This window comes from Malus domestica, chromosome 07 (genome assembly GCF_042453785.1).
Source record: "Malus domestica chromosome 07, GDT2T_hap1".
Classification (NCBI taxonomy): Eukaryota; Viridiplantae; Streptophyta; class Magnoliopsida; order Rosales; family Rosaceae; genus Malus; species Malus domestica.
This window is the reverse complement of record NC_091667.1, coordinates 2855032-2867372: the sequence shown is the minus strand read 5'-3', so window position 1 is coordinate 2867372 and position 12341 is coordinate 2855032. Positions and strand designations below refer to the sequence as shown.

Sequence of the window (12341 nt, the reverse complement as noted above, 5' to 3'; positions counted from 1 at the left end):
CTGAAGATAGGGAGAATGAGTGGTTACCTCAGGATAATTCGTACGAGTAGCAGCTGATTGGTCAGAGAGTTGGTCAATGTGGGGATCTGTCTGTGGGTGGTCTATCTCATCATCCCTTTTTTCTTTATCTCCCTTTTTTCTTGTCCTCTCATACACCTTCAATATTTTTTCACCTTGTGCCTCATCATTAGGCAAATTTGCACCATCACCGACATCAGACAAGTGTTCATCACCAATGTCAAGCGGCAACTTCTCTTCCTCCTTACTCCATATCTCCCCCTGAAGAGAAGTGGCCAAATCTTTTTTTGAAAAAAATGCCTCGTGTTCCCGAAAGGTAACATCCATAAAGACAAAAAATTTCCCAGTGGGAGGATAGTAACATCGATACCCTTTCTGAGTAGCAGAATAGACAATAAACACACATTTGATGGCTCTAGGATCCAACTTATCCCGATTTTGCATGGGGACGTGAACGTAGCAGACACAACCAAACACTTTTGGAGGAATATGAAGGAGTGAAGGAAGAGAATGATATTAGGAAAGGGTTTGGATAGGTGTTTGAAATTGGAGAACACGTGATGGCATGCGATTGATAAGAAAAACAGCTGTGTGAATGGCATCGCCCCAAAAACGTTTAGGAACGTGCATAGCAGAACATAAAGAGCGAGCCACATCCAAGAGATGACGATTTTTACGTTCTGCTATACCGTTCTGTTGAGGAGTATGTGGACAAGATGTTTGATGAATGATACCGTGTTGTTGAAAAAATGTTCCAAGTCCATAATTCAAATATTCTTTCCCATTATCAGATCGAACGACTTGAATTTTAACATGAAATTGGGTTTGAATCATTTGATGAAAGATTGGAAAAATAGACATAACCTCACTCTTATTTTTTAGTAAGTATACCCAAGAAACTCGAGTGCAGTCATCAATTAAAGAAACAAAGTATTTAGCACCAGTATAAGTAGGAATATGAAATGGTCCCCAAACATCAGAATGAATAAGAGAGAAAGGAACATTACTTTTATGGGAACTTAAAGGAAATGAGACACGATGATTTTTAAAAAGAATGCAAGTTTCACAATGGAAATCAGAAACTTTGACTTTAGAAAATAAAGAAGGGAATAGATATTGCAGGTACTGAAAGGAAGGGTGTCCCAATCTTTTGTGCCATAACCAAATTTTTTCAGAAGCTTCAAATTGTTTGGCCTCCACTTGACAACTGTAACTTGTCTTCTCACAATCTGGTGGTAAGTCCAAGTAGTATAGACCTCCCTCTCTCTACCATGACCAATCAATGTTTTCGTTCGAATATCCTGAAACCAACAATGGGTAGGAGAAAAGATGGCAAGACAGTTTAGTTGATTTGTAAGTTTACCAATGGTAAGCAAATTGTGAGAAAGTTTAGGAACATGTAAAACAGATGAGAGAGATAAGCCTGGTGTTAATGAGATGGAGCCTGCTCCAAGCACTGGAGTAGAAATACCATTAGCAACTTTAACGGTATTTAAAGGTGGAGTAGTGTGAGAAACAAACCATGTAGAGTTATTGGTCATGTGGTCAGAAGCCCCTGAATCAATGATCCAAGGTTTATTGGGAGGAACAATTGTAGTGTTCAAGGCAAAACCAAAGTTACCTGCATCGACTAAGGAAGTAGAAGCAGTAGTTGGAGAAACTAAGTGAGCAGATTGATCCACCCGAGGTATGGAAGGCGTTGGTGTCAGGTGTGCTTGTGATCCACCAATGCATTTCTTTTGATTTTCCTTCTTTTGAACCCACTAATCAGGATATCCATGCAGCTTGAAGCAAGTGTCTCTAGTATGCTTATCCTTGTCACAATAAGTACACTTCCTTGTATCAGTAGTTTTGGATCCACCTAATCGAGAATTGAAGACTCCACGGGGAAATCGAGACGGAGCAGCTACCATGGCGGATCCTTCCACTTGTGGGCCAACCAACATAATGGTTTGTCTACTTGCTTCAGCATTCACAAAAGCATAAGCAGCACGAACAGAAGGCATAGTTGTTTGAGTCAAAACTTGACTGCGAACATGATCTAAATGAGGATCAAGACCAGCCAGAAAATCATACAATCTTTCTTCCGAAATTTCTGTCTCTCGGGTAGCAATATCAGCAGCGCACTTCAATTTTCCAGGACGCAAGAAATCAATTTCTTGCCATATTTGCTGAAGTTTACCATAATATGCAGATAAAGGTTCTCCATTCTGGCGAGTCGCCAGTGCTTGACGGCGAAGTTCGTATAACTTTGATGCATCTTTTTCAATTGAGTAAGTTTGGGTAACTGCATCCCAAACATCTTTTGCAGTAGAGAGTCGGAGAAAAATGGCCCGTACATCTCTGGTCATGGAGTTGAGTAACCAAGATTGAACCATGGCATTCTCTTCCTCCCATATAGCATACAATGCATCAGCTTCTGCTGGTGCCATTTTTGTTCCACTGACATAAGACCATTTACCTCTGCCAGTGACGTAGATGCGGACACTTTGGGACCATGAGGAATAGTTGGACCCATCCAACTTGTCTGTGGTGATATGTAGAGACATATCACTTTGAGTAACAGTAGCTGAAACAGTGGTCTTGGAGTCACCCATTATTACTGCCTCAGAGGTTATGGGTAAATTTGTTGGGTGATTCCAACGGGTATGGCTTATGGGGTATTGGGTAGTATATTTTTCCAATGGGTATGGCTTATGGGGTATTGGGTAGTATATTTTTTTTTGTGGAAAGATTTCTGGGTTTTGCAGAGATACTGCAAATGGGAAGAATATGGGAAAAGATGCAGCGGAATATGTATGGTCAACAAGCTGGATATGGGTAATAATGTTGGTAGATATGGCCAAATGAAAAAAGAGTAAGATTGGGTTGGTATGAAAGTAGAAGACCTGCAGAATAGCAGGTCTTATTGGGTAGATGGCAGTAGTGCCAGTAAGTGAATCAGAATAGAAACTCTGTTTGGATCAGAATGGCTCTGATACCATGCCAAAATAGAGTTAATTTCTTGATATATTAGATGATTATTTCTCATTACAAGATGAACATATATATAGGGAAAGAAAGAAGACATATGACCTAACTTTGCCTAACTTGCCTAACTTGCCTAACTTACCTAACTTGCCTAATTTACATAAAGAAAGTTGACTAGCCTAACTTCACTAGCCATCCAATACTCATGGCTGCTTTTAGTTGACACAGTTCAATAGTTAGTACTCTACTGAAAGGGACCTAACTTCGAAGTTGATCGTATAAGTCAAAAGTTATAACTTTAATGTACTAAACGGACCACCAACTCACATTTTCATGCTCGCCAGTCAAATAATATATACAAATATACCTTTCCAGGATGTGTGATTTCTCACAGGCTAACTACAACACATACGATATCCATTCTTGTGTTTGAGAAAACGAATAAATGGTCATGTACATAAAAATGTCGAAGTATGTTTCTAGGATTCTTCTTTACAAATTTCTTCATGTAAAAGAAAAACAGTGCATCAAGTGAACCATCAAACAGACGATGCTTCTTCAGCCGAACAATACTAGCTTGACCCGATCTACTAATATCTTTTATTGCCTTAACTTGTAACTCAAGGTATATATAGGTTATTCAACTATAACAAGTAATTAACTTGATCACATCATAAATGGTGCTACTCTGCTACGGACGATTCGATGTTATCAAAATAGGATGAGTATATATTTCCACCTAACTATATGTATTTCTGTCTCTAGGCCTTGCACTGCGAGAAGCTTCTAACTTTGGTGATGAAACACGTAAAAAGCAGTTACACCTGATTTTCCACATCGAAAAAAACGAGTATTGGGGGAGCACGAGTTTAAAAAGATGATGAAGTAGCTAAAGGCGGCGTGTGGCTTGACTCTGGTTCCATGCAATTCAAGGGACGTAAACAAGGGGGGCAATAAGCAGTGCTAGCATTCTCATAGTTAAATTCCACCTGATTGCACTTCTCATCTAATTCATCAAATTCCTTGGCATTCTGAAAGGAAGTGTCAATCCAATGTAAGTTCAAAATTTGGACAAAATCAAGACTAAAATGAAAAAATCAATTGTTCTTAGTTAATGGAAAAAAATGCACCCCAGGAAATACTTAAAGATGGCTTTATTCAAAGCAAGTTAACAGATTGATTCAACAAACAAGCTGCAATATGTAAGTGTTGTTTCCATCACAATTCAGTAAATATACAAAAATAATTTCAGAAATATACCTGAATGGATAAAAGGCGGAATGCAGGAAGAAAACGCATCTTGCAGTACACATTAAACATCAACGTCAGCACCAGAAGTGGAATTGTGGAAATGGATGCGGCTGGTTTTGATTTCAGTCCGAAAAGACCAATCATAGTGATTTGCATGAGAATTATTGCAACGAGAATATAATGATGGATGTAAGGCCAATACTGTCCACATGTCTCATAAATAGTCTCATAAACATCTTCAATCTGCAACATATCAGAAGTCTATAACACTTGTAATTGATATCAAAGTGCACAAAATGCTCAACTTCAGTACAAAATAAGTTTCAGCAATTAAGTCTTTAAAGTCAGAGGTGCAAATAATATATAGTACTTATAATTGAACACAAGCGGTCTAACCTCCGGGGTGGACCCCAACCCAAAGGCACTACATAGACTGCCTGTTTTGACCCATGTTCCCCTTATCGTCTCAGTTTCCAGAGAATGTCTACGGTAAGGTTGATAAGGTATTGCGGCACATTCCCTAACAACTTGTGCTGCTGGTAGCTTTCTAAAAGCTATGACAAATAACAGTTTCAACAGCTAGTAAATGAAAGCATTGAAAAGGTTGAAGACAATAAAAATTCTGACACCTGAACCTTAGGCTGCATCTAAATGCAAAATGTTTCTAGAATGATAAGTATTTGACACCCTATATTGAGCAGTGGATAAATGTAGCTTTTACATAGATTCGACCTCAAATTACATAAAAATAAATATAAGTATATTCGCAACCACTTTTTTAAAAGAAGATGAAAATCTTGGTCTCGTTGTTTCTCCGTAATTTTGTTTAGATTACAAATGTTAAGTGGGAGAAGAAATGAAAAAGCACACCTACAAAAATGAACCAAAATAATGTAGGAGCAGTGAATTTACATGAACAGACGTATTCATAGGAACGATAACAAGGACTTTGATACTGTATGCAAAATTGGGGAAGTTAACCTGATTTATGAACACAGCATAGCCGAGCAAGAAGTAACCAATCAAAAATGGGAGCAGAAGTGGTGCCACAACTGCATATACTGTACCGATCAGCACAGACAGCGAGACCAAAGGAATGATTCTGAAGTAAGGTAACGAATAAAGATAAGGAGTTTTCTCTTTTCCACGGCCATATGTACAGGACCTTATAGCATCCCAGCAAAGCAATCCAGGTTGAAGGATCTCCAACGAAAACCCCGATAGCCCATCTGTCAAAATATATGTCATAAAGAAATCTGCCTGAAACATAAAAAATAAAGTTGAAGTCAATAAAGAAAAAAGAATTATGCAACACAATGCAAAAAATTATCTGAGAATCCACAACTATTTAAAATTTATACAAGGTTAAGAAAAAAGCAACATTGAAATAGCTTTGAAAATTATGAAGAGAGTGAAATAAAACGATACGTAAACTGAATATTACAAAAGTTTAAGAACAACTCACTTGAGCAGAGACAGCTCTAGCAAGGCGACTGGGGAAATCTTTTGGGTGAGTAAAAGATTCACCAATTTCATCTAATAAAGAGCCAGATAACAAGCTCCAAAAGAAGACGTTTCCAACTAGGAAATAAAAAACCATGTTGCACGCTTTTATCTCCTCCCTGCTCTTTGAGATACATCCTGATAGTTTAGCCATTCCAAGCATCGCAAATGGAACAATGTAGATAAACAATTTCAGAACGGCACTCGGAAGATATCCGGTTATGACAGAGCTTAACCCTGGTCTGTACATATCAACATTATCTAAGGTGTCAAAATCATAAACACTAGCTATAACAAAAGCAGTACAAAGTTTGCTTAGAGAAGCTCTGAATTCAGAACCTTGAATATTCAATTCACTAAATATGAAAATTCTAAGGACAACTTTTTGCTTCATTGGACGGCTGGACTACTTCTATAACAAGGCTAGCTCAAGAGAATATTTTCTGTTAACCAACAACAAACTTCCAACTGTTAAACATAGCATGTATTGGCTTCTACATGAAATCGATGAAACTATTTTTCTTTCGAATCTTTATACTAGTGATTTAAATGTTTAATTTAATGTTCCAAAAGTTATGAATTGATAGTCAGATTGCTGCATTAATTAAGGCCTATATTCCATAAGTCAAAGATTCAACAAGCACTCATGATTTTCAAGCAAAAAGAACGACAAGAAAATCTTACATCAACTGTAAAGCCATGGCAGGAGGAAACCATTTCTTTAATTTCTCAAATTTGGCAATTCCTTGGACAGCAGTGACTGGGATGGCAAAGAAAATTGTAAGAAGGGAGGCTGCAACAATAACTCCAAAATTGCAGAGCGGTAAAACTCTGACTGGGATTGCCAAATTTCTCCATGATACATTCCTGGGTTCTGGAGCATAGTCAGTGATCCAAAGAAGCGGATTTGAGTGCTGCTGAGAGTGGGCAGCTAGGGCGGCACCCAACCGAGACTTAAATGTAACAAAAGCAACCGGCAATTCCTACAAATATAAAAGAACTCAGGATGGTTATTGTACTTACTTATCGAGTCTAGTTTGCTAACTTATTTGATAAGTTAGAAATTAAATGTATACAATTATGCAAAAGTAGGGGAGAAGATGGTTCTGGACTGTCTATAATGAAGGGAAAGTAAGCTATGGGTATGGAAAGAACTACAGAAAAGAAAATCTATAACATTAGGCCTTTTTTAGTGGAATAACAATAGGCTGATGACTTGTGCATTTATTTATTTTTGTTTTGTTTTGAAGCGGAAAACAACTAGGAGTGTGACAGGATGGTTATAAATTCTTTGTGTAAGGTGTGTGTGGTGGAGAGAGGAGAGAGGAGAGAGGAGAGAGAGCAAAAGGAACATATTCCTAATAGCCGGTAGTCTACTAAAATAATAAAAATGATTTGGCATGTGCATCTGATAGATATACAAATGAATAACTAGAGAACATACATGTTCCCAAACAATTTTATACGATGTGTTATTAAGGCTACTGTCACTGATAATCACCTTTTCGTGGAGCATATCTTCACACTGTAATTGGTGTATCTTGTGATGAAGTTCTTCAAGATTTTCCTCATACACTGATATTTTCTCTGAATCTTCATGGGATGGATTCAAGAGCAAAGGGGTTTTGTTATGTTTCTTGACCACAGACCGCTTTCTCAAGTCTTCTATCTTTTTTTCAATGGATTTTGCCTGGTTCTACACATTATTTTATCTTGATTAGAGGACAATCAGATATATGATACAGTAAGACTAAAAGAAGGATAATCAACCATAAGAACTATAAACGTTAACAATAAATCATAGTTCCACATTTTAACACTCAACAATTTACCATAAAAACACAGAACCATTAACCCTCATCAAGAATATGACCATTGTCCTTATTACTATGTGTTTAACCATTAACCCTCGTCGCAAACAATCCCATGATATCTCATATTATCAGAGGAAGGCATAAACACATACAATTATCAGGAAGTTAATTCTCTAATATCTAATCTCACGTTCTAAATATAAAGAACAGAGTGCAAGGGATTAAAGCATAATAAACTGAAGCAGGGAGCTAATGTGATGAAAATGTTCAAGCCTTACCATCAACCCCTTAAATTCTTTTCCATCATACAAAATCTGATAAGAATGATACGCATACGGGTAATGCTTAGAGAAGAACTTATTAACACAACACCCACGAGACTTGTGTTCGCTGCAGAAAGGAATTTCCCGAACCAGAACAGTAAACTGATTAGGCTGATGCCTAATGTTCAGAAGTTGCTGAATCCTTTTAGCCGAAATCTCCTTATATTCCTGAAGAAGAAACGATGCAGGAAGTCACCTGTTACGTAAACTCATCTTAGTGTTAAGGGTCCAAGAAGCAAACATTATTAATTCAAATAGCTTCTTATTCTTAGACTAACTAATTCTTGAATATATGGATTGTGAGAGTGTAACATTCACCTTGTACAATAGGTATACGCCATACAGAGATATAAACCATAGACATGAAAAGTGCACCCAAAGCCTGTGGAAGTTGAAAACTTGGTAACGAAAGTAACTGTGACAGAATCCAATCAACTGCAAAACTAAGACAGTCTCACCAGTTGGAACCCGGACTAATGTTAGATATTGAGAAAGAATCTAAGGTATGGTTGCTCATAGCTGTAAGACCGCCATTATAATTTACTGGAACAAGTACCGCCAATCCAACAAGGGAGCATACCACAAAGAATTTGATACTACAAAGAAGCAAATATATCAAGATATAGTTAATTACAGTGTTCACATTTCATATAAGTATAACTGTAGCCATAAAAAAATTCTTAAAATTTGTAACTATACAACAAATGCTTTACTCAAAGACGCCAAAGAAATAACTGAAATAACGAACCCAAGCAATCTAAAATTATCATGGGTTTGATTTCTCCAAACTCTATTTTGTACACACCAATATAGTTCTATGTACTGGTACTATATACAGAACGAGAACTATATTGGTCAGTATAAAAATCTGCCTTTTCTCCTCATTAACTAATGCCTTAAACTTTTTCTTTGAGAACAAGCGATGTTCTAAACTAATATTCACTAAAAGGAGTGCGAAGTTTGAACGCGAAATGCATTTGGTTGAAGAGGAACGCTCTGATCGCAATCCACCATTTGCACTCATGCATCAACTTTTCTTTCAATAACTTGGGTTTCGCAGCATATTTTATAAAATAATGCATTTTTTTATTCTCACATATATCAACAGAAAACGTTAGTGGGAAAAGGCTTTGTTGTTGTTGTATATATCTTACAGAAGCAGAAAACGTTAGTAAGAATAAAACGAAGATTAAGAATTCAAGATGAAGCGGAACTTTCACTTATGTATTTAATTATTATCTGTGCTACACTAAGTTAATCTAAATTAAAAGAATCCGAATTTGAGTGTAGAGAAGACCACATCCTTCTAGCCAACTTATATTAAGTGGACAAATCAGTAAATATGTCATAGGCATAAAAATAAAACGATGTAGATGTTATTAATGGAAAACAAAATCTGCTATAAACTCCAATTCTGTATAGAAATAACGAACCCGAGTTTGAAGAGCCTAATGATGATAAGTGCGTCGAGGCCATTTGATTGCAGGATTTCATCCTCGGAGACGCGAAACGCGCGGGAAATCCATGTAACAGAAGGGAGGAAGCGGCGGAAACCGACGGACGACGAGGCGTAATTATCATCGAAGTCGGGAATGTGGCGGTGGCTCTGGCGGTGGGATTCAGAGAGGCGGCGAGGATAGTAAATAGGGGCCTTTGAGGGCTGTTTCTTGAGGACGGAGAAGAGGGTGAGGATGAAAAAAGCCAACCCTATGTTTATGGCCGCTGAAGCTATCAGGCTTTCAGGGTTCATGATCTCTCTATCCTAGTTATAGATTGATTTGGTTGGAGGTTGGAGGTTGGAAGAAGAGTGAGAAGAACTCTGAGGGAGGAGAGAGAGGGGGTTGATGTGCATGCAAATGAGAGAGAGAGAGAGAGAGGTGAAGAAGTTGGCAGGTCTGGTGGGTACGTGGCGGAGTTTCATGTGAAAGATGACGCATATAACTGATTGGACGTATATATGTTGCATATGCGACCGATCGAGTTTGTTTGCTGCTTTTGAGGGGTTCAAGTTTGAACCTTGTAAAATAAAATTTTGTAAACTACTATTTTCTTTTTGGGAAAATAACATTATCTCATATTATTGATTCGAAAAAATTACAAAAAATAAAATCTTCATCAACCCAATTTTGCAAGAGACCTCTAAATGAAGAATAAAAGTTTCAACAAAAAGAAAAGAAAAGAACAAATATGGTGCCAAATAAAAATGAATCCTAAAACATAAATGCAATTTGAGATACATTGATTATATTATGGCCTTAGTCCTTATAAATAGTGTAGTATTATATCCATGTGAGTCTATTTCGTCCAGACCCTTGGGTACTTATGCTAAGGACATTGTGTGTTTTAGCCTTAGCATGTTGTTAATCAACTTGTCTGTGTACGGGAGAGTATCACGCAAATTAATAGTCCATTGTTATACCCATCGGACACTTTGGGTGTATACATGCTAAGGACACTGTGAGTGTTTAACCTTATAGCTTAAGACGATTTCCAAAAGAGATGTCAAGAATGTTAAATAGAATAAAAAACAACAAATTTTTTCCAACCGATGTGTTTTATCTGATGTGAATTTGCCGTCTCCCATCCCAGGCGTTTCTTTTGACAGCAACGTCAAATCCTTTCCAATTAAATTATTTAATAAATGGCTCTCACATCCACCAATCACATGATGTACCCAGACCAATTTGCACAATTTTTTTACAATTTTTATAGCAATAGGACCTAGAATATATAATAAAAAAATAATTTGACTCATCATTTGGAAAAATGAAAATTTAGCATCTGCATTCAAAATGCCATGTCAGCTCTTAATTGAAATTTGACAATCTAAATTTAAGGGTAAATTACACAATAGCCCCTCAGGTTTGAGGTTTATTACAATCTCATACAACATCTTTAAAACATTTCACTTTCATACCTCACCTACTATTTTATTTCAATATAGTACATCCGTTACATTTTCCATCCATTAATCCGTTAAGTGCTGACATGGCTGCCACATTTGTGCCATGTGGCTGCCAAATATGTGCCACGTGGCAAAAAAAATTTTAATTTTTTTTAAAAAAATCTGAATCTTCTAAAATAAAAATAAAAAACTGCAAAATGCAGGGGCTCAGGTTTTTTTTTTAAAAAAATTAAAAAAACTGAGAAAACATTTCACTTTCTCCCCCTTCGCAACTTTCTGTTCCCCTCAATTCCTCCCTCCCTCACTTCGATGCACCCACCACCACCCCCTACATCTTTTCGGACTTCTTCAGCCCAACCCACCCCAATTAAATTCCTTACGAGTCTTGCCGTTTGTTCTTTGATATTCTATTAGCTCCTTCAAATTGGGACTTTATTCAACAGGAAAAGGAATTTGCAACTGGGGATGTTGGGGTGAGAGAGAGCCAGAAAGGGTTGTTGGGTTGTGTAGGATCTGGGATTACAGTGGCGGTGGGTGCTTCGAAATGAGGAAGAAAGCAGAGTTGATGGCGACCCAAACCACAATACGTTAATTTTAGCTTGTTGGGGTTTGCTCTGACATCGACAATGAGGGCGACGGTGTGTGCAGGATGATTGCAGGTCATCGATCTAACCAGAAAACAATGAGCGCTTGAAGCGCGACTAAGGGAGGCATAGTAATCGAGGAAGACGATGCGTCGAAATGGCGTCATTGCTATCTTCAGTCGACAAATCAACGCTGCTGGCGGTGGAGACTGTGTCTCGGTGGGTTGGAGGCTGTGACCTAGAGGGGACGAGAGATGCGGCCTTGGGTTCGCCGGTTTGGAGTTTTTGAATGGCGCAACAATGGCAGCCATCGATGAGATCTCCCTCGTGCGAGAAAGAGTGTATTTTTTATCATTAATTTCTTCTTGCAGCAGCGTCGCCGGAGAGGATCGTCGGTGTTCGTCACGCTGCCTGGGGGCTGCGATGGTGATGGGGAAGGGCTGCGGTGGTGATGGGATGATAGGGAAGTAGGTCGAGGGGAAGGTTTCTGGGTTTGTTTGCAGGGGTGGAGGGTTTCAAATTGCGGTTTATGGGTTGCCGACGAGTTTGCGATGGCGTGGGGGGGTTTGCGAGGGAGTCGGCCGTGGAGAGAGAAGCGATGAAGGGTTGTTTGTGGGTTGCAGGGGTGGGGCGATGGGGTGTTAGGGTTTTGTTTTTTATTTTTTATTTTTTTAATTTAGAAGATTTAGGTTTTAAAAAAAAATTAAAAAATTTTTTTTTTTGCCACGTGGCATACATTTGGCAGCCACGTGGCACAAATGTGGTAGCCACGTCAGCACTTAACGGATCAATGGATGGAAAATGTAACGGATGTATTATTTTGAAATAAAATAAAACGTGAGGTATGAAAGTGAAATGTTTTAAAGATGTTGTATGAAGTTGTAATAGACCTCAAACCTGAGGGGCTACTATGTAATTTACCCTAAATTTAACATCTTCATTGGAGATGCTTTAACATGTTAAGTACACAGAA

The 12341-nt window shown here is 38.0% G+C and overlaps 2 protein-coding genes across 2 annotated transcripts; both read right to left on the bottom strand.

Moving 5' to 3' along the window:
* Positions 1-1781: 1781 nt before the first annotated feature.
* Positions 1782-2615, bottom strand: LOC139197506 (uncharacterized). The gene has a single exon (XM_070825078.1). The coding sequence runs from the start codon at positions 2613-2615 to the stop codon at positions 1782-1784; it is 834 nt and encodes a 277-aa protein (XP_070681179.1).
* Positions 2616-3384: 769 nt separating this feature from the next.
* On the bottom strand, positions 3385-9769 carry LOC114825957 (CSC1-like protein At3g54510). Its single transcript, XM_029105123.2, has 10 exons — positions 9313-9769; positions 8338-8475; positions 8198-8261; positions 7835-8047; positions 7244-7438; positions 6427-6725; positions 5705-5984; positions 5221-5499; positions 4249-4482; positions 3385-4019 (listed from the first exon to the last, which is right to left on the bottom strand). Exons 1-10 carry the CDS (start codon positions 9627-9629, stop codon positions 3858-3860), a joined length of 2181 nt encoding a protein of 726 aa, XP_028960956.1. The 5' UTR covers positions 9630-9769; the 3' UTR covers positions 3385-3857.
* Positions 9770-12341: the final 2572 nt, after the last annotated feature.

Coding starts and splice junctions, on each gene's coding strand:
- LOC139197506 (XM_070825078.1), bottom strand. CDS start 2,615: ATGGGTGACTCCAAGACCACTGTTTCAGCTACTGTTACTCAAAGTGAT.
- LOC114825957 (XM_029105123.2), bottom strand. CDS start 9,629: ATGAACCCTGAAAGCCTGATAGCTTCAGCGGCCATAAACATAGGGTTG. Junction 5,985..6,426: donor GCCATGGCTTTACAGTTGAT/GTAAGATTTTCT, acceptor TGATATGTACAG/ACCAGGGTTAAGCTCTGTCA. Junction 4,020..4,248: donor TCCGCCTTTTATCCATTCAG/GTATATTTCTGA, acceptor ACTTCCTTTCAG/AATGCCAAGGAATTTGATGA.